At 38.8% G+C, this 23,290-nt stretch overlaps 1 protein-coding gene across 3 annotated transcripts in view; it reads left to right on the forward strand.

The window, feature by feature from the left end:
- The window catches only part of LOC141633436 (uncharacterized), a 54,958-nt gene extending 34,006 nt beyond the window's left edge, over positions 1 to 20,952 (forward strand). For all 3 annotated transcript variants that reach the window (XM_074445907.1, XM_074445908.1, XM_074445909.1), the window contains 4 exons: positions 19,778 to 19,845; positions 19,922 to 20,015; positions 20,151 to 20,221; positions 20,327 to 20,952. In XM_074445907.1, coding sequence (XP_074302008.1) covers positions 19,778 to 19,845; positions 19,922 to 20,015; positions 20,151 to 20,221; positions 20,327 to 20,684 — 591 coding nt within the window. In that variant the 3' untranslated portion in view covers positions 20,685 to 20,952. The remainder of the gene's footprint in view (positions 1 to 19,777; positions 19,846 to 19,921; positions 20,016 to 20,150; positions 20,222 to 20,326) is intronic.
- Positions 20,953 to 23,290: the final 2,338 nt, after the last annotated feature.

A 23,290-nucleotide genomic window follows, 5' to 3' on the forward strand; every position in this document is an offset into this window, starting at 1 on the left:
CACCATCGTTTATCATCGGTCGGTGAGTCATCCTATTGAAAAGTGTATAACAGCTCTCCAAGGAAGGGAAGATCATTCTTGACTTGGATGACATTGTAACCACAAATTAAACTACTGTAGTCCTGGAGCAACCTGACGAGCCAACTATACAGCAAGGACGGTGTGTGTATATGTTGCAGTTTGGAAGTCTTGAGCCTTGTGGCATTACGGATCCAAGGGTCATTGCCGTTGCTACCTCCATTGTCATTAGAAGAAAAACTACCTCTTCAGGATAAGAAGGAGGAAAAGAAGCATGAAGATGACGATGAAGGCTGGACTTTGGTGACGCGCAAGAAGTCAAAGAAACAATCAAGGCAGACAGCGCAACCTGTTCACCGTCGAAAAAAGTAATCAAAGAGGAAAAAGCCACGCCTGTCCAAAGGAAAGAAGAAGTCCAAAATAGTGGTCAAGCCACATGTCTTGCATATTGATTTGCTAGAGCAAGAACCACCTAGTCCCATCACCTTAGAAGAATTCTTTCCGCGAGATTTCATGAACAAGGTTACTGTGTGCACCATCTCAGCTACTGGCGGCGATGATAAAAAGAAGATAGAGGAAGGAGGCTTAGATGATGCGGTATCGCCAACAGTCTCATTCTGAAAAGGAGAACGAAATAGTGGCTGCTCTTAACACCCTTCCTACAAACATGGGGTGGAAGCAAATCTTTCATCTACCTAAGGAGAAGCGTCAGCTGATAATTCAAGGACTTGAGAAACCGGAGTACGTGGGAAAGATGAAAGACAAAATCGAGCCTGTCGAGCAATCAACTGGATGTGTCTCCTGCAATGCAGCCTTGAGTTTTTCAGACGAGGATTTAATTTCTTGGATCCAACCCTCACAACAGGCCACTTTATGTGCCTGGATACATCCGAGGGCAAAAGGTCAAGCGTATCTTAATAGATCTCATGCCAAAAGCTACCATGAACGAATTAGGGATCACGATGGATGAACTCTCTAGTAGTCAAACAATGATTCATGGTTTCAACTTGAATGGGGAGCGTGCAGTTGGTATGATCCGCATGAACCTTACAATGGGTGATCTGTCTTCTGACACTTTGTTCCATGTCATGGATGGCAAGACATCATTCAAATTGTTGGTAGGACGACCTTGGAAGCACGAGAATGGAGTTGTCGCCTCAACCCTCGGAGATGCAAAACCCTTCTCTAAGGTTGAATCTTTCTTTGCGGATGCAAAATTCTTTGAAGAGAATGGTACTTCTAGTGAATTCATGCCAACCACCATCTCTTCAACAGGAAAAGGATGTAAGCGGGAAAAGAACATCATCAAAGAAGTTGCTGCTGCAAGTCCTGTTAAAGAAAATGTTGTTAAGAAAGATGTAGACAAGGTCAGCAAAACAACTCCTCCTGTTGCATCACCCAAAAAGCAAGAGACGACGCAGAAAACTACACCACCAGTACTACGCTACATCCCGAAGTCTCGCCGCAAAGATGGGGAGAGTCTTTTTGCAGAGTGTCTAACACCAAAGACAGAGCCTAAGGACAAAGAGTCAAGTCAAGTGGTTAAGCAGGAATGGGTTGCCAAAGTCGTTACACCTCTACCAAGTTCATCTCAAACGAAGATTGTGAGACCTCCTCCAACTTGTTTCGTCTGTGCATCAAGTCAATCATCAGGTGAGGAAAACAAGGGGATATTTGATTCCAATGCTGGCGAAGGCTGGATATGACTTTACAAATCCGACTCCTCTCGGCAAAGTTATAGAAGTCGAGCCGTACGGACTTAACAAAGCGCAACATGAAGTGTTCAAGCAAGATGGGAGCTTCATGGTGACCAGGAGATATGAGTCTCCGTCTCCTGCGCCTGTGAAGATAGGTGCTCGTAGAAAAGGGGCTACTGCGTCTTCTCAGCACATCGCAGTAGAAGAGGTCGAAGAAAATGAAGAAGGAGAGGAAAAGATGCATCCATCTTCAGTCTTCGATCGAAAGTCATCTGCATAGAAGTGTCGTCCTTCTATATTTACAAGGCTAGGGATACCAAGTGCTTCAACCAAACACATTTCTGTCTTTGCTAGGCTTGGCAATCAAGGAGAAAGTAAAGTCAAAGTATCACCACCTTCGTTGCGCACAAACAAGAAGGGCGCAATACATGAACGCTTAGGCGGTCCATCAAAAACAGTCTTCAATCGACTAGGAGCTCCCAAGAAGAATAGTGGTGAGGGTCATCCTCTCTCAGCAACACATAATAAAGAAGTAAGAGTAAGCGATGACTTGAGAAGCGCGATACCATCTCGCATGAAGCGTATGCAAGTAGTGGATATCATCCAGCATGAGCCACTCTAAGCAAGGAAGCGCGTACTAGTCCTCACTGGTCATCCACAAAATGTTGAAGAGCCTATGCCTTCATCTTCACACTCTTATGATGCGAAGAAACCAAAAGACTTAGACGGTGCAGTGTCGTCGTATCACATCACAGTAGAACAGATACTTGACGAGAACAAAGAAGTTGAGGCCAATGAGGCCCCCTGAAACACTTGAAGACGGGGGGCAATCTACTGTAGATGAACTCAAGGAACTCAACTTGGGAACTAACGAAGTTCCTCGACCCATTTATGTCAGTGCTGTGCTGACTAAGGAAGAAGAAGAGGAGTACTACAAGTTGTTGGTCGAGTACAAAGACGTGTTCACTTGGAGCTATAAAGAGATGCCTAGACTCAGCAAAAAAATTGCAGTTCATCATCTAGCAATCAAGAAGGGAATCAGTCCCAAAAAGCAACCTCAACGTCGTTTTAGGCCAGAGCTTGTACCTGAAATAGAAAAAGAAGTCAACAAGCTCATAGAAGCAGGTTTAATTCGCGAAATGAAATATTCTACCTGGATAGCAAACATTGTCCCAGTCAGAAAGAAGAATGGACAACTGCGCATATGTGTCGACTTCAGAGACCTTAATGATGCATGCCCGAAGGATGACTTCCCTTTGCCAGTCACAGAGTTGATGATTGACGCAACCACTTGTCATGAAGCACTCTCATTCATGGATTGTACGGCTGGTTACAATTAAATACATATGGCATCTGAAGATCAAGAAGCAACGGGTTTTCGAACCCCAAAAGGGATCTTCTGCTACACGGTCATGCCGTTTGGATTGAAGAATGTTGGTGCTAAGTATCAGCGCGCATTGCAAAAGATCGCAATGCAAAAGATCTTCGATGACATGCTGCACAAAACAATAGAGTGTTATGTTGATGATGTGGTTGTCAAATCAAAGAAAAGAGAAGACCATATCAAAGACCTTCGAACCGTCTTTGAAAGACTTAGAAAATGTCAACTCAAGATGAATCCACTCAAATGTGCATTTGGTGTCACATCTGGGAAGTTCTTAGGGTTTGTGTTCAGGCACAGACCAAACAAAAATCAAAGCCATCAACGAAATGCCGGAACCAAAGACGTTGAAAGAGTTGCGCGGATTGCAGAGACGTTTGGCATACATTCGAAGGTTCATATCTAACCTAGCAGGACGTTGCCAACCATTCAGCCATCTCATGAAAAAGGATGCTCCATTCCAATGGGATGAAAAATGCAAAAATGCTTTTGATAGCATCAAGAAGGTGTTGGGGGAACCAATTCCAGGAAAGCCACTTGTCCTCTACATCGCAGCACAAGAACGCTTGCTGGGGGCAATGTGTGCTCAAGAGATTGAAGACCGCAAGGAGAGAGCACTCTACTACTTCAGCCGTACCTTGGTGGGAGCTGAATTAAATTACTCTCCCATAGAGAAGATATGTCTAGCATTGGTGTTTGTCATCCAAAAGTTGAGGCATTACATGCAAGCACATACTATACATGTGGTCTCGAAGGCTGAGCCAATCAAGTACATACTCTCAAGACCAGATAGTGTTATCTGGAAGACTTGCGAAATGGGCGGTGTTGCTTAAGTAGTACGACTTGGTGTTCGTGTCTCAAAAGGCTGTGAAAGGTCAAGCTATTGTCGACTTCTTTGCTGATCACCCAGTACCAGCAGAGTGAGAAATTTCAGATGACCTTCCAGGAGAAGAAATCTTCTACGTGGACGTTCTACCCCCATGGCAAGACTCAGAGTTGGTGGTCAACCAAGTCCTTGGTGAATATGAAGTGAAAAAGGAAGACTTGATTCCCTACCATCAACGGGCATTACAACTGCTGGATCAACTTGACGACATCCACGTTGGTCATGTACCGAGGAGTGCCAATAAGTTGGCTGACACGCTTGCTAATCTTGCAGCCACTTTGGCACTCGGGGCAGAAGAGTTTATGCAAATCCCAGTCTGCAATTGTTGGGCAGTATCATTGCTTGAAGGAGAAGAAAATGTAGACACAACCAACATGATATGTGTCTACACAGCTGATGAAGATGATTGGCGTCAACCTATCATTGATTTCTTGGACCACCAAAAATTACCCGATGATCCCAGACACAAGGTTGAGATACGTCGACGTGCTCCAAAGTTTATTCAGTATAAAGGGACGCTCTACAGACGTTCTGAGGCCAATGGTTGAGGTGTCTAAAGCAAGGATGAAGCTGTTGAAGCAATGCATGAAGCCCACTCTGGAATTTGTGGCGCTCATCAATCTGGGCCTAAACTTCATGATCGCGTAAAGAGAATGGGGTATTACTGGCCAATCATGGTACAAGATTGTATGGACTTCGCGAAAAAATGTGAACCCTGTCAGTTCTACGCAAACTTCATACACCAACCGTCGGAGCCGTTACATCCTACTATTTCTTCATGACCCTTTGAAGCTTGGGGACTTGATGTTGTGGGACCTCTTACTCCAAAGACCTCAAATGGACATGAGTGTATCCTCGCTGCCACTGACTACTTCTCAAAATGGGCAGAAGCCATCACACTACGGGAAGTGAAGAAAGAAAATGTTGTGGACTTCATTCGAACCCAAATCATCTACAGATATGGTGTACCTCAACGTATCACAACTGACAATGGGATACAATTCTTCAACCATCTGATGACAAGTCTGGGAGAAAAATTATAGTTCAAACAATACAAGTCATCCATGTACAATGCTCTGTTGGCTGAAGCCTTCAACAAGACCCTTTGCAATTTGCTGAAGAAAGTAGTAGCAAAGTCAAAGCGAGACTTGCATGAAAGAACTAGTGAGGCGTTGTGGGCGTATCGTACCACATACAAAACACCTACTCAAGCAACCCCGTATGCGTTGGTGTATGGAGTGGAGGCCGTGTTGCCATTAGAGTTGCAGATCCCTTCCTTGCGCATCGCTATTCAAGAAGGACTCACGGATGACGAAAATGACAAATTGCGATTAGCAGAATTGGAAGCTCTCGATGAAAAAAGATTAGAGTCTCAACAAAAACTCCAATGTTATCAAGCAAGGTTGTCACGCGCATTCAACAAAAAAGGTGCGTCCTCGGTCTTTCCAAGTAGGAGACCTAGTGCTTGCAGTACGAAGGCCAATCATCACATCTCACAAACCAGTTGGTAAATTCACCTCTAAGTGGGATAGCCCCTACGTGGTGCAAGAAGTCTACACAAATAGTGCTTATAAGATTGTTGATGAAGACGGTGTACGTGTCGGTCCAATCAACGGAAAATTCTTGAAGCGCTACTATTCTTGAGGCTCAACAATGAAGGCTCCTAAGCAAGAGCGTAAACTGCACACCAAAGCTCCTAAGCAAGAGGTTAAACTGCATACCCAAAAAAAAAAAACTTCCATCTTTTATGAACTACGTCGGCTTGATCTTGTAAAGTACTAAAGTACTTCGTACTTTACAAGTACGTAGGCAGCTTGGGTGAACAAGTAGCCCAAGTGCAGCCACACTTGCAAACAAACATCATCCCTCTTTATGAACTACGTTGGCTTGATCTTACAAGTTGTCACCCCTGTCAGCTTTGTGAGTACGTAGGCAATTTGGACAAACACTTTGTTCAAGTGCAGCCACACCAAAATAAAAATAAAAAAAATAAAAAATGCTCCTGGCCCGCAAGAGCCTAAACTGTGAACGGCGAAATCAAATTCACATCATGGACAATATAAGTGTGAAGATCATGAATCCAATAAAAAAAAAGCTGAAACTTGTGCTAAAATGAAACAATCACACGCAGGTCTGCAATAAAAGGAATAACGATCAAGTTACATAGTAATAGTAGTCTAAGCCTAAAGTCTATGGATTAAAGTAAATTGAAGCACGCATTTGCTCAAGACACGCCCTTTGTTCTTCAATTGAAGCCTTTCCATTTCCTGTAACTCAGTTTCCATTTTCTGCGCTTCTTGTATTCTAGTATGATGTGCCTTCACTTCTTCAAGTTTCTAGTGTTGCTGAAGCTTATACTTCTCCAAAGATTCAGAGCGATAACGTTCGGCTGCAAGCTGCTGAAGTACAAGGTAAGCATTGACGGCACCCACGTAAGAATTAACTTGTTCAACGGTGTAGGATCGCCTTTGAGCTGTCGTATACCCGCATAACATGCTTAGTCTTCGCTGCCACTGCTTCCACTTCTGAAAAGTCGGCATTCTTCAATTTTGTCGTAAACACAGTACCTATACCTCGCACGGCCTTCTTGAATATCCCTTCATAAGGTGAAGAGTGACGAAACGAAGCTTCAGGAGGATCAAGGACATTCACAAACTTCGAAGGAGTCGATCCCGTTCTCAGATTGCAAGGTGAAACCATGGTGATAGGAATAGGAGAGCGTAACACTTACGCTTCGCTGGCACCCACAACAGAACTCCTTGTATGACCATCTCGAGAACCAGACTCGTGATGGAGCATCACTGGAAGATGATATCTTTTTAAACTTGGAAAGTTCTATTCCCTTTCGAGGCACGTACTCCCGAGTAAGCGGATCTAAATCAGATCCAGGATAATTGCAAGCCGCAGCCGATGCTCCTACCTCCAAAGCCACGTCACCTTCCTGTTAAAGATACAAGTTAATCAGTTTGTCTCAAGATACCAGTGACATTGAGGGCACGCGTGATGTGCTAGAAACTCCGGCAAATATCACTTCATCATCATTCATATCTACGACATGTGCTTTCCTTTTCTCGCTACGTCCGTGCTTGGGGTCAATATCAGATGTTGCATCACTGTGTTATCCATCCTTGGCATGAGCACTTTCCCTTTTACGTGTTTCATTATGGCGTAATTTTGAGGGATGTTTGCGGTTGGAGCCTTCCTTGTCAACATATGAATCACGCCCTTCTTTCCCTGGACAGGAGGTACAAAGAGTTTTTTTTATATCCTTTCGAAGCTCACCTATGCCAGCAGCCTTCCACCATTCTTTAATTCTAATTGTGGAACGCTCATACCAACGGATTGAAGAACTAGGGAGGACCACTATGGAGTAACTTTTCGAGAATAATAAAAGTTGCCAAAACTTCAACGCTTCGTGGTTGCTGACACTACGTTGACTTGATGCACGAGCTAACATATCAGGAACGTCTTGACAAAAGCCGAATTGTCTGCTAAATTGATGAGGATTATACGGCTCAAGATAAAATGATTCACCCAGACGAAAAGGTAGATACGAAGAACGGAGAAAGACAAGGTAGCTGAACTTTATGGAATCTAGGTTGTCATCGTCACGGAGAACTTCAACCTTGTTTGGGTCTAGTATGAAGCAGTTTGCGTTGACTTCTCGGCCACCATAGATAAGGTCACGCGCCTCATCATCCGTGTAAGCTTTGGCTCCTTGAATGCCGGATTAAGCAACCAGGGAAGGACCCGGAGGAGGTGACTGCATTTTGTGGTAAGCAGAAAAATAGTGTGCAAGCCAACCATATAGATAACGAGCCGAGAAGAATGATCTAGAGAATGCTGGGCTTGAAGATTTGACCATCTCATTTAAGCCTCGATAAATGCTCGCCAGAATTGGAACAGCTAGGCTGAATGTATGCCCCTCGGCCATCAAACTGCTATCTCAAAAGTACATGGTCTGATCACTCTCAGGAAGAATGAACACGCACAACGTAGACTCTGTCTATGTGAGACTTGTTGACTCCAACCTTGTCAAACATAGCTTGTTGTGCAGGGACCCATTGTGTTGGGCGCGTAGAAAGTTCTCCACTAGGATTTTGTGTTTTCTTTGGAGGGCCGCTGATCTTTCGTTCTTTAGTATTAGGAGATTTATAAGTAATCGCTCTCTTGCACCAAAATCTAATCCAATCCTCCGCCGTGACCTTGCGTCCACTTTTTGCTCGTCTCACAAGACGGCGAAAGGCAATGAATAAATAACTACAGCCCCTGGAACCGGTCCGGTCTATTGCCTTGACCGTCTCTCTGCAGGAATCGATTCAATTGCGGGACTGTTTCATCATAAATTTCCCCATTAATAGGTAAGCCACCTTGTTTTTTAAGATCCCATAAAGAAATTGATAGCTCGCCCTCTTTGGTGTGAAGCGTATTGGTAGTATGACACCAACACTCGCAAAAGGCGCGTATGATGCGTGCATCCTTATTGTATGTGTATAAAGAAGCATATACTGCGGAGTCAATAGAAGCAGATGTCAAAATATCGTTGTAGCGTGATAACACGTCTTCGGTCCATTCCCAATACCCTTTAATATAAGAGAATCCGCTAAACATTTTCACATAGTTGCCACTCCACTTCGTGCCTGATATGATATCTCGTCCAAGCAAGGAGAAATAATGAGAAGAATCACTTTTTGCTTCGAAAGTACTCTTCAAAATATGATTAGGAGACGTGTCTGGCAGCTCAGACTCCAGTTTCTTTGACATCACAAATTCTTATTTGTGACGGAAGGTATCCGTCACAAATAAGAGACGGATACCATATCTCCTCACAAATTACCCATTTGCCTTGAGTGGGGGAAGCACATGGGGGGACCCTCCTTTGTCCCCTCTACCCATTTCCTCTCACAAACTACCCGTCGCAACCCGCGACCCGTCGCAAGCAAGACTTACACCTTTGACATATCTTTTTCAAAACATTTCTTGCTAACAAGGCTTGCCTCAGAACCATCTAAATCGCAAAAGGACTAGCGGTTGATCAAGCAGGTTCCAGAATCAAGAGCATCATTCTCTTCATCGACTAGAGAGAGATAAGTGACACCGTTTTGGCGTAGCTCCTTGAGATGTACCATTGTTACCTGCAAATAAAGGGGGAACAAGTCACTAGATGTATATGAAAGTCAAAATGCAGGTGACATTCTTCCAAATCTTCATGCGGTCGACGAATCAGGTACATTGCATGATAACTCCAAAGGAGAATCGAAATGATCTGACCGGAGAATCGGGTACATTGCATGATAACTCCAAAGGAGAATCGAAATGATCCGACCGGAATATCTTCAAATCATCATGCGGTCGACGGATTGGGTACATTGCGTGACAACTCCGAAGAGAGTCGAAATGATCCGACCGGAGTGAATCCACTTGGATTGATAAACTTGATACGAAGTAAATATATAGCCTGCTTCAAGAAACAAAAAAAAAAAAGGAAGAATATACACGCTATACATAAGTAACGATGCAGATCATTTGGTGGTATCTTACCCGTGTTGGTTCTGGATGTCAACTCACAAGTATGAATGAGGAGTTAGATACTGCAAATTGCAAACAAAGAGAAAGGTGAAGCCAAATTGGATATAAAGGAATAAAGATTATAAAGCAGAAGAGGACAAAATAAAAGAATGATGGTAGCAATTTTGCATGTCTGCACAGCTACAACGTCCTTATTTTCTCGTAAGGGTTCATCTTTTGGTCATATGCATGAGGCGATCAACAAGAAGCATAGCCGTCAACCACAGTGAAGTATAAGTTTGACCCGTATGTAAAAAAAAAACGAGCAAGATGGCCAGCTTACCAGAAGTCAACAAGCTGATGTGCAATAGGTTCGAGGCGGGCCGGTTTTTGCCTTTCGGTGTCGATCAAAGTGAACTCTGTCTACACACAAAAAAAAAGGACAAAGACTTAACATCATGTATACCCGAAATCAAAGAAGTTCATGCCTGACTTTCGATATTCGTTAGACTACAAAGTTCGGGAACATGAAGAAAATACTTGGCTACATTCATTTTTTTTGAAAAAAAAAAGTGACAAGCATCAGCGAAGTAACTGTCAGATGAGTAAATTCAGCCAATCGGCGACGAGGTCAAGTTTGAAATTAATAGTATGGTCGGAGCATTCAACAGAACGTAAGTCAGGCCTCCTAAGCATGGTAAAAATATGTTCATGAATGGCAAAAGTCAAGGGTTAAAATCAAAGTTTATAGAATTCATTAATTCCTATAGAGTTAAGCGTATGGATTATGTTAATTCTAGAGGACAATTCCGCATGTTTTGAGTATCTTTATATCACTGAGGCCGGATAAAAAATGCAAATATGGGTATAACTCGTGAGATGCTCTACTGAAATATAGTCAGGTTTGACATCGTACGACGATATGAAATTTGATTATCAGACATGCACGCATCACGGTCGAATGGTTCACGAACCAATAATATGGTTTCAGCAGGTGGAATTTTGTTTGAATTAGAAAGGAAAGAGGAACATGAAGAGTATCAAAAGATCACAAGATTTCTCTATTTGTAGAGTAAACCAACATACAATCATGCATATAAAAAAAAAAAGTTGGAAGACTCGTTGCCGAATCGAAAGTTGAGAAGAGCGAGTACCTCAGTAACTTTTAGTTCCGGTCGCCGCAGAACTCGGAAAACCCAGAAGAAATAGTTGTCTGCGTTAAGGATTTCGGTCGGAAGTATCGTCAATATATTGCAAAACTATGTACGTATATGGCCAAATCGAAGCAGCATGACAAGATAAGGAAAGAAGAAGAACAAAAAAAAGAGAGAAAGAGGAGGATGGATATACATACTGCGCCGTCGGTCTAAGTTCGCTGTTATAAGCTACGAGAAAATCAAAGATAGGAAATAAGAGTAGGGCTGGTGAATATGTATATATACATGGGATGACCTAAACCCTACTTCTAAAAATTAACAAAAAGACGGAACTTGTGGCCGAAGAAATACAAACGGCAGAAATAGGGATAGGGAAACTGGACAATGGATAAAATTTGGTTTCCTATTAATTCACACTTCATGTGTGTGGACTTCAATTCTACATACGTGGGTTAGTTTAACCAAGAAATTTGGGCCTACAATTCCTATTTAGGCCGAGATTGCTAAAAGTTGACAAGGCATTAAAGAATAATCGAACGATGGTCATCCGTCAAATCAGATAATGATAGGGTGACACTAAAAAAAAATGAAAGGTCACTCTACGACGATTTCTAGTACCTGACGACTTTCAAGTCAAACAAAATATGTCATCCGTCAAGTCTAAAAGATGACAGGGTGATGTCAAAAATAACAAAGCTACCTATTACGACAAGTTTGGGTACGTGTCGACTGTCAAGTCAAGCCAAGTAGAGCTGCCTTCACGACAAGTTAGGGTGCTCATCATCGACTTCCAAGTCAAAGCCAAAATTAATCGAGACCTCGCCACGTCAAGACACTAAATAGTGCACGTGACAAGGTCCCGAGGGGGCAATTTGTAGGCACGGAAAATTTATTAATGTGCCGAATAAATCAAATAAATCAATTATTTTGAGTTAATACTAAATTTTAGCTCGATTTAATTATTTTGCCCCAATTAAATGAAATACGGGTCGATTCGTATTACAAAATGGGTTATCCGGATCATTAAACCCGAAAAAGATAAAATTTGGGCTAAGTTAACTAATAACCCCATAAATGGGCCTGTGAATGCAAAAGTCCACCAAGGGGAATTGAAATTCTATAAATAGAGTCATTCCCATTCATTTCAAAGTAAGAGAAATCATAATCATAAATTTCAGAGACAAGAAGACAGAAAAGTTTTACAAATTCCCTCTGCAAGACACTTCTGCAAGCAGTCAACAAACACACCAAAACTGTGCCGCCTGCCCAAACAATTCAACAAGCACACCAAAATTGTGCCGCCTGCCCAAACAATTCAAGTTCAAGTTACAACATTCAAGAGAGAACAAGTCGCAGTGACCCTCTCAAGAATACAAATCGACACCTTCTACAGAGTGCATACAACCTCTACAGGTGTCATTCAAATACAACGTTCGCGCCTCTACTACAGACAGCGTTTACGTAATCTACCACGACATTTAGAATAAGAGGATACATTAGAGATTGTACACATAAACTTTCTGATATTAATAAAAATTCATTTGTTTCCTATTTTGTATTACATTTATTTTGCGATACAAAATTTGCTGTTACAGTGAGGAATGTCAAACTTTTTTTTCTAAGCTAACTTATTGTGTACCTTTGAAGCAAACATCCTTAGAAAAACTGTTGTTAATACAAGTATATTACTACGTGTGTAGTAGAGATTGGACATCCCAAGAAATTTGTGCAAAGCTAGATGTTTGAATGATATAGGCGAATACACAATTATAGCAAAATTTCAAGCGAGGGTCGAGAAATTATTATGATGAAATAAAATGGGCTTGCTTGCTCTAATAATCATAAAATACACTATGAATAATGGATCGTGTAATGATCAATTCAGCTTGTCATAGGAATTAGTCAGGTCATTTAACAAAATTTTTAGAATGATAGAATTACTATGGAATTCATTTGCATTCTCAAGAGAAGTTAGTATTAAACAAAATTAAGTCACTTGGATTAATTACAAAAACTTGAAACTATTATTAAGTTATTAGATATAATATTTAAAATATAATGTTTAGATAATTACAGTATGAAACTCTATTTCTATATTATTTTATATATGTGTTAATTTTTATCAAACATTATTTTTATATTATTCTTTATATCAATTTTTAATTTTATTTTAAGTGTAAAAAAAATTTGAGCTTACAGACGTCTTATGTGGTGAATTACCATATTGAATAATGCGTATAAAATTGGAGACCAATATATCTAAGTTTTTTTTTCTATAGTATATCGAAGTTTTCATGTATATATAAATAAACACGAATATTAAGAAATAATCTTATAATTCTAATAGAAAAGTTGGAAAAGTTATTTTAAAATAATAAGTGCGTAAATATTGAAAAAATAATTTTCTAATTCTAACAGGAAAATTGTAAATGATTAATTATGGGTTATTTAACAGCATTACTCCAAACTATTCCGGTGCTTCTCAAATTACTCCAAACTTTTATTTAACTCGCAATATACTCAACTATTACACCCCCCGCTTTTAATAGAATTGTCTCCTTTTTAACCTAGAATAGCAGGTAAACCTAAGAGGGATCCACTACTTCATCTTCTCCCACCCAAACTTTCCTACATAACTGTTCCTCTTCATACCCAACTTCCTCCATGTTCAATTAAAATCCATCTTCTTCATTACCACCCATACACCACCCTCCTAGATCCCATTACCATCCATACATCAGCCTCTCAACCACCACGTACACTATCCTCAACCACCTACGCCCATTATTTACAACATTCTCAACCGCCATTCACCACGACCATCTATATTTCGTCGCCATGCATCTTCCACCGTCGACCACCATGATTCTTCACCTTCACATCCTTTTCTCTATTGTTTTGCCTAGAAAATAGAGGTCACTCCCTGCCCTTCCTCGCTTTCCTTCCGTCGACCACCGCAACTCTGACCACTTACATCCTCCAAGCCTCTTTGTCGTCTTCATGTACCCCTCCACTAACAGTTGATTTAAATTTCTAAAACCCTAGATCCCCAAATCAATTTGGGGTAAATATTAATTTGGGGATTGATTGAGGGTCGTGGGTGGTGTCATTATGGCGGTTGAGAGTTGGGCTAAGGCGGTCGTGATTTGTGAGTAACTGGTCATGGGTGGACGGTGGCGATTGTAGTGTTGTGATTTGTCGATGATAATGGAAAAGCCACCTTTAAGGGTTGATTACAAGAAGTCCTCATCCTAAACAAAGAATGAAGCAGAGAAAGTCTCTTCTCGCAGAATGCCTGACTTCAGTTCAGAGAAGAGCAAGTCTCAGGCACCACCCGAGATTGGGATTCATTTCATTCCCAAAGCAAGTCAGTCCCATCTTCCTCTACTTCAGTTACCCTGTCTGATAAAGGGCGTATTGAACAAGTCATCATCCAGGGATTCGTTCTTAAAACAAAAGACAGGTCCCACTCGAATTCTGAGATTCAAGCTCTCTCTTCCTCCACTAGTCACTAGGAATTCTCTTCTTTGAAATTCAAGCCTTTCTCTGAACTCTGAAAACAAGCTTTGGACGGGGATCAAGGGATCCCAAGTCTCTTTATCTTACTTACGTTATTTATTCATATGCTTCTTGTGATTTTGTTGAAATCTCTCTCAATTGGCCAAGTTGGGTTCAATGATTGCTATTGGACTTCAATAGTCTTGATTTCGTGTCGAAGTTCCTGGTACACAGCTGGTTTCATGCGATAAAGGCGGGGTTGGACAAAAGAAAATGGTTGAACTCTCTCTCTTGTTCTATTAGTGGAATCGCACATTGAATTATTGATTAGGATGAAAATCGTAAGTAAACGCCTGGTAGGACGTGTCATGAATGAGTTTGTAAGGATAATAAGGGAAGTGACTTGTTAGACAGGTAGCCGGTTACCCTAGTATAATCTGAGAAGAAGGGCTAATACTATAGTTTATTGTAAGTTAAATTAAAGTTCAGAGTATTTCGAGAAGGGGGGCAATAGTTTGTAGTATTCATGTTAAATAACCCATTAATTATTTCCTCATTCTAATAGAAAAAATTTAAGTAATTAATTTCAAAATTTAATTAAGTGTTTTAAAAAAGTTGGAGACTACAACGTCGCTCGAAAAAAGTCTCAAATATATATTTACTAGATTTAATAGATTTAATGCCAATGCGCTCCACATGCCTCTTTGTAGTATTCTTTCATGTTAAATGTAATAATTATAAAATGTTAAAATCTGTTATCGACGTACAATTCTTGTAAAAAAAAAACTATTTGGTAGCTTTTTTTTATTATTAAATAAACATATCTAAATTGATACGGATTCAACGATGCACTTATAATATCGAGTATAACATAACTAAAGTATATTATCTTATACACAATAAAACTATCTTATCGTATATTTTTTCTTTCATTATTCAATTAGTCTTCTGTAGCTCTTCTATACGTCTGTTGTATCTAGGGATGTCAATGATCTGAGCCGACTTATAGAGTCCTCAAAATTATAAAGTTATAAACTTTAATATCGCTCAAAAAGTGTTCATGAAAGTTGTCATTTATCTTATACTCCCTCCTATTCACAATAAACTTCCCATTTCATTTTGACACAATGCTTGGAAAGCATTGCGCCACTTTATATGTACTCCCTCAGTTATATTATTAGTTATATTATTTGTTTCTCTCAGTTATATTATTTATTACCTATTTTTTTTTTTAAAGTTGTCTCATTGATTTGTTTACTTTTTTATATTAAGAAAGCTTTTTATGAGCAATTTGAACATGCACATCCATTGTTGTTCACTTGCTTGTCATCTACTAACAATAATCACAAATAGCTCCCTCTCCTTTCGATGATCTTTGTGCAAAAATTAAAGGTAGACAAATGATCGGGGCGGAGGGATCGAGTAATAATCATCTACATTTACCTGCACAATAAATCAAATAGGTGGAAAAGAAATCCATTATTAACAATTTTATAATTCAAAACATAAGCTAAAGCATATGATAACACATAATGCATACCTCGTTACTCGGTTTGTGATGCCATCTCCGACAAATTTGCTTTTTGTTAATAGTTACCTTTATTTGTACAGACTATGTAAACAACACAATAATGATTGGAATTCCATAGAATGTATGTAATTGACCTGGAAAGAAAGAAAAACAAAGAAATCATTAATGTCAATACTAATGAGCAAAGATAAAAATTACGTACTAATGAACAAACATAAAAATTACGTAGAACAATGATATAAAGAAGTTGAGTGACCATCAAGCAAGGGCTTTGATATATATAGCATTGGAGGTAATATATTTGAGTTGTATTAGATTTCTTTAACATAATAAATCTTAATTATTGGTGATGCACTTTTTGTATTGCCCACAAACTCTACTGCGTATTTTTAGGGAGTAGTTTACTAAGGTAATATCGCTTGAAAGTATTTCAGTAAAGTTGGACTCTCTATAATCCTCGAAAAAAGCTTTCTTTTTTTAATAACTAGATTTAATGCCCGTGCGATGCACGGGCCTATTTGTAATATCGTAAGATTATGATGTTAATAATAATCTACTGCCCTGTAATTGGCCTTAATTTTACTAAACTGAATATATAGAAGTTCAAGTGAATTTATAGGAATTTAAATTTTTTGAACTAAACTTATAACAGATATCTGAACTTATAAAGCTTACAAACCCGATATCATTAGTGGTTATTAGCTATTTATGTTAATTAATATTAGAAAATTGAATAATATTACTCTGTATTTCTTTATCTAAATAAAAGATTAAAAAAAATCTAAGAAGATAAATCAGCCTACTCAAATTCGGAAACATAATCTGAATTAAATTATAATTATTTTACAGATAAATTTTTTTTAGATAATAACTTACAAAGTTAACTTTTTAATGTATACTCAATATTATATTCGTAGTCTACCATTGATATCAAATTAGCAATCCTTTGGGCTATTCCACATTAAATTCCACATTCTCACCTTATGGTAGTGTATATAATAAACCTTGTCCATCACCACGTCTTTATTTTGAGGGATTCTACTTCCATAAAACTATAAAGTATAAACCTAACCAATCCCTAATTCCCTATCATTGTACTTTTTTTTTATTCTTTGTGGAGATATTTTAATCTAAAGTAAATAAATAATTGTAACGAAAAAGTATTATTATAATTTTTCCATTATTTATTCTAAATGGCTAACAACACAAACAACAAATTGTTTGTTATCGGCAACGCTAAAAATTGACAAATTTTTTTATGATAGCAATAGTTAATGAACTTATAATATATTGTGGGTATAATAATACCTCTCTTATTAAACAAATAAATGAGTGCGAAAAATTGGTCTCTCAATAACTTAAGAAGAGACCGTCTTTCCCAAGTTTTAGTGTTCAAATCAAAAGGTTACATTCACTTTTTAGTTGTTTAACATCAAAAACTTCGATACGGTTGAATTGAGCTTAACTTTTCGTAACTGAAGTTATAAAAGTTAAACTAAATTTATAGGCATTTACAAACCCGGTCGGTATCTTACCGTCACATATTTCGTTTCCTAACATTCTCCTGCATTAAGATTATAATACATCCTACCTTCCTACGTAGACAATAACAAAAAGAAAAGCAAAACGAAGTAATGATACGAAAGTATTAATGATTAATATTTTAAGAATGGAGGTATGTAGCCGTGCATAATAAGGTATATTTGTACTCAAAAATAGATGGAGCTAGGAATACGCTACGCGTATATAATTAAAAAAACCACTCGATAATACACTCAAATCGATCTCATTCATCTAATGCACTTATACATTGATAAAAAATAATCAAATACTATAGCTTATTTTAGAGTAGATTGTGCATCTAACGAATAACAACGCCATAAAGAGAAGAATGAAAAAACAGAAGCCTAACTCATGCTTCACCATATTCATAATTTTACACAACGATTTGAAAAACCAACATTCTGAATGTATAAGAGATCTATATTTATACTACAATTTTTTGGCATAAATTTTACATGCATTTGACTTCTCTACTAACTGGAGCTTCAATTATCACTTATATTAAATATAAATTTATAAAATTTCTACATCTCTTTTAGTTAGTTCGTTTTGAAAAAATTCGAGCCTCTTAACATTATTGCTTGAAAGTAAGGACTCAATGACATATGAGAAAGGTTATGTTACTCGAAAAGTCGAAAGTATTATACATGTTTAATTTGACAAACCCTCATTCTCTTCTCGTTCTTGTTCTTCTTCAAGAAAGCAGTCTCCTCTACTTTCGGCCTCGCAATGGTGACCAAAACTATCTCTTTTCACCTCGCTTTCTCAGTCTCTAATATCAAAAATCTCATTCTAATAACTCTTGAAACCGAAAAGTCCAATATGAACCATGGGCCGTCTCCTTTTCCTTAATACGGTCGATCAAGGCTTTCGAGGTCATCGATCATCTTCTTGCTTCCGGCGATATCGCACTCAAATCCACTGCGTCCGATAAGAGTAATGACTTGGAAACCGAGACTGATTCGGCTATAATAAAATCTTAACAAACTTCATATAAATTATGCAAGTTAACATGTGATATGATGACTATTATGTAAAATTAGTATCATAACTCAAATTCATATAAGTTAAGCCAAAACAAAGACATATGTTATAGTAAACTACGCTAAGATATAATGCCGAACTATAAAACAATAAATATACGAAACCTAATACGATTAAATGGGCTTACTGTGTGTATATATAATACCTAAGCTCGCTTTTGTAGTCGTAGCGAAGGAATAATGGTGGTTCATCTCGATCAATCTTCATGTATACCGCACAATGATGTTATCTGCGGCAAATAATAAACATAGATAAGGTTTATCGATATAATGATTGAGTGTTATACATAAATATATAGAGTAGGAACACAATCTTCAAAATTAAAGAGCATATAAAACTGCGTTCATAACAACAAAAAAATCTTAAAAAAAGAGAAACCAAAAAAATAATCTCTTATATGGAGTTTCGGTGGCAAGAAATCAGTATATATACACTATTATATTAGTAGAATCTTATTCTAAATAAATTTGATCAGATGGAGTCCTGAATCTTTATAGACTTATAGTTTCACTAAAATAGTAATACATGGAGTACGTATGTTCATAATGCAATTAAATTTGTTAGATATTTTTATTTTTTTTATAAGTATATTTATATTTATTTAGCATTTTTTATTTATTGAGGTGTTTTGCGAAGGTTGGAGACTCTATAATCGCTCGAAAAAAGCTTCCTTTATTAATATAGATCCTCATAAGGGGCATTGAACAAAGGCCAAAGTCCTTGCATATATAGCACCATCAAGCTATGAAACGTACATGGAAAAACCTAATATATTGGTTCGTTGATTGTAGGCAAAGGAAGCTTACGTGTTGGTTCATCGTGATTAATCGTCATGCTTACGGGCTTACTGCACAACTACAATATCTGCACACAAATACTAAAGAATAGGTCGTTGGAGAGACGGTCTCTTAATAAAATCTAATACTAACATTTCCCTGAAACAATTTTAAGAAGTATTTGCCATATTGAAATAGGAAAAACGATTACCTCAAGTCCTCAAGTATGCTAAATTTTATATACTATCAGACAATATTGCACTGCACAAAAAAAAAATACGTTAGCAAGTAAACACCACTAAAATAATGAGACATGTAAAAATTGTGTACACAATAAATATCTGAAGGGAAGGGGAAATTCAGAGGAATCGATGCTTGAAAATTTAGGTTTTTTACTGTTAAAAGCCATATTTATATACGCAAATAGTTAAGAGTCTTATTACGACTAAAATTGTTCATTAAGATACGTAGTACAAATCTACGCGAATTCTAGCTAGTAGCATGAGAATACCGGACGTCCGAGAACACCAACTTTCATTGGGACTCTGGTTATTTTATTTTTTTAAATATTGGGTAGTTTGTAAAAATTGGACTCTTTGTAATCGCTCGAAAAAAGCTTCCTTTATTAATATAGATAGATATAGATATAGATATAGATAGATAGATATTGATTGATTGATTGACGACGTGTTTTCCATTATTTTTTTCATTTTTCCAGAAAGAGCTAGAGCCTTGCATTGGACGTATTGAGAAATATGTGAAGAATCTCAAGGCTTTAAGCGGAGGGTAATTCATTAGTTACCTCTGTTGCCATTGTTTTTAAACATGGTTTTCCATTTATCTGATTTGTTACCTAATTCAGAGACGGATCAGAGGTTGGATCACATGGAGACAACGAAGAATTATCAAACCCTAGAAGAAATTTGGAGGAGGAATACCTGGATTACAAGGCAAAGGTCAGTGAGTATTTTTTAATGCAAACTTCGGATTGCACTTGTATTGTATTTTTAGCATGAAGCTTTGGAATGCTAACAATTATGATCGAAAAACAAACAAAAGTAATATTTTTATTTTAAATAATTTTCTTCCAGATTGTGATCACTTTCAGTGTGGTAGACAATGTAAAAGAGCACATGTACTCTAAACAAGGAAAATTTTCCAGGTTAATTTTCTTGTAGACATTATGCACCCATACATTCGTTTCTAGGAACCTTTGGCTTTCTATATACAAATTACTTAAATTGGGTGTGCAAACTTGTTCATCCAGGAAAGATGATTCAAAGGCGAGGGAGCTTATTGATGATATTGAAAAATTGAGAGTTGAATTTGACTCAATTGAAAGACCAACTCTGGAGATGGAATTTCCAAGTAAAGAGCCTGAAACTCAAGCGAGCGAGAACCCACAAGAAATAATTTCTCCATCTCCTGTGAAGTCTATTCAAAGTTCAAAACCCAATGAAGAGCCCATTGAGTTGTCCAGTGCAAAACAAGAGCAGGTGTTGGACCATGAGGCAGAATTGGCAAAGCTGGAGTCAGAATTCGGGAATTTGGGCCACAATTACACATCAGAAGAGATTGGTGGCTGGGAATTCGACGAGCTTGAAAAAGAACTGGCAGAGAAGTGAGTATCTGTTTGTGAAATTCGTGCTATATGTCTGGTGTTGACCCATCTGCTGTAAAACCACCGTTTGCTAGTTTTAGTGGCTATGGTATCTTTGTACGGCGTTCATTTTTGGTCTTGGGGAAATACTGTGTAGCATGTACTTGTAAACCAGTTGTTCTGCTGTAAATGTATGTGAATCACCGGGCATTTGATATTGTCACCAGTATTGTACCATTGATGGGCTGATCCTTGTACCAACTATTTGAGTTATAGTTCTTTTACAAACTGCATATATGGTTTACTGTATGATTTTTGTTAATGTCCTGAATTTAAGAGGTGAAATTTAGGATTTTTGGAACTATATTGGCGTTTTGGCCATTTAAGGTAAAACCATATTCAAAGAAGACATGCATACAATCTACCGGTACGGTTTAAAAAGGAAGAACTGCATACAAACTCTCCTGAAGATTTAAGTGGGCTACAAGTCTAGCAATCCCTCGCATAAAATCGCTCATTCTAGATTCGAGGCGGCACGATCTAATCAAACTCCCAGAGTCGGACAATTCTAGTCTCATTGTAGATTTGTAGTTAGGTATTCATCTAAAGATTTTTTTTTTTTTTTTTGACAGCTGTGAAGAAAGAGTTTTACATTTTAGTGGTACGGTTCACTAAACCATACCTATAAACTACAACATACTACCACTAACATAAACCAAAACAAGGTAACAATTGCATCGGTTAACGACATCGTGTTGATGGCGTACGACGGAAGTCTGAACACGCTCTTCAAAATCAATATCTACCACATTCTCTAATGGATGACCAGCGCTGGCCAAAGGAAAACACCCATATTTGCTTGTCTTACCACTAACATAAACCAAAACAAGGTAACAATTGCATCGGTTAACGACATCGTGTTGATGGCGTACGACGGAAGTCTGAACACGCTCTTCAAAATCAATATCTACCGCATTCTCTAATGGATGACCAGCGCTGGCCAAAGGAAAACACCCATATTTGCTTGTCTTGATTGATGGAGTTTCGGAGAAATATCTGCAACAAGACCCAAAAAAGGGTCTCGGAGATTCATCTCCTTGGCTGTGAAAATCTTCCTCAGAAAACCAATGAGCCTCCACAAACTCATTTTTACTCGTCTTAATCGATACAGCTTTAGAGAAATACCTGCAACAAGACCTTAGAGAGCGTCTCGAAGATTCATCTCCTTGGCTGTGATACACCTCATCTGGAAACCAACGAGCCCCTTGACCCAACGAAAGAGAACAAAGTGCACTTGCGCCCCAAGGACGTAGAAAGAAAAGGCGGAAAGCAGACCACAAAAATCCGTCTCCAAAGGAGAGCAAACTCCTACACTTTGGAACACAACCCCCGTTGACCAGAACCTCGTAGCCAAGAAAATCGAGTAAAAAAGTAGATAACAAGGGGGAAACCACTTGAACATCTCCCTTACCAAAAACCAACTATGGAGACCGCAGTGAGTTGGGCTCAACACGTACCCGATGCAATGTACCATTCATCGTAATTAATCCGGGGGTAAGGGGACAGGACACCCCAAACCAACAAGAGCTTATTATTTGAATTAAAAAAAACACAATAAGACGGAAATACACATTAGTCAGAGGTGGAACCACCGCATCCGACCCAACCAACGACACAACCAAAAAACATGACTCCATCATACCAAGCACGCCTCCACTGCAAAAGTTCCAGCAGCCACGGCTTTACTCCCATCAAAAAGAAAACGGACCCCACAGGCCATCCACGAAAATCACGGTAGACCCAACAACCACCAACCCCGAAAAAGACACTGAGACTCCAAATTCCACAACGAACCCCCCCGGACCATCGGCTACATGCTACAAAACCAACCTAGACAAGAACTCAGCCCGACATGCCGAAACAGGAAAAGGGAACGATCAGTGGGGAGAGGGGCGAGGGGAAGGGAGAAACACCAAAACGTCCCAAAACCACCACCACATACAAAAAAGGACACCAAGACGAGCTTAGCTCGACGACTAGACCAACGACCCATAGAAGAAAAACGGGAATAAGTGTTCGTCTTATTATGAGAGTGGTGATATATTTGACCCGTCTACATCTTTAAACGGATATACCCGTCTACAATGAGACTAATTGTTTTGCACAAAATCAAACTCCAGTAAACTCCTATAGCATGTGGTCTAGCTATCTCTTCTTTTTCTTTCAATTGGGTCGGGCGGGTTGGGTACCGGGTCGTGTTATAAAGGTCATATTAGACGGGTCACGGGTCAGGTTCTACAAGTTACATGTCGGGTTAGGATCAAAATATGGGTAAAAATAGTCTTTAAGGCCGTTTCTCTCCCGTACTACTTTTTATTCAAAAAAATATTCTTTAAAGAATGAAAATATATTTAATATTAATACTTTACCTTAACACCGTACTTGAGAATGTTTAGCCGGTTCTAAATCAAAGGAATCCAAGGGACCTTCCTTTACAAAGGTCGAAGTCAATCATACCCCCTTGTGAACGGTATATTGTTAAATTCAACAACGGGCCTGGGCCGCACCCAAACGGAGGAGAAAGAGTCCACAACGCAGGCCCAAGAGGGTTTCACTCTAAAACCAATTGGC

The sequence above is a fragment of the Silene latifolia genome, chromosome Y (assembly GCF_048544455.1).
Source record: "Silene latifolia isolate original U9 population chromosome Y, ASM4854445v1, whole genome shotgun sequence".
Taxonomy (NCBI): Eukaryota; Viridiplantae; Streptophyta; class Magnoliopsida; order Caryophyllales; family Caryophyllaceae; genus Silene; species Silene latifolia.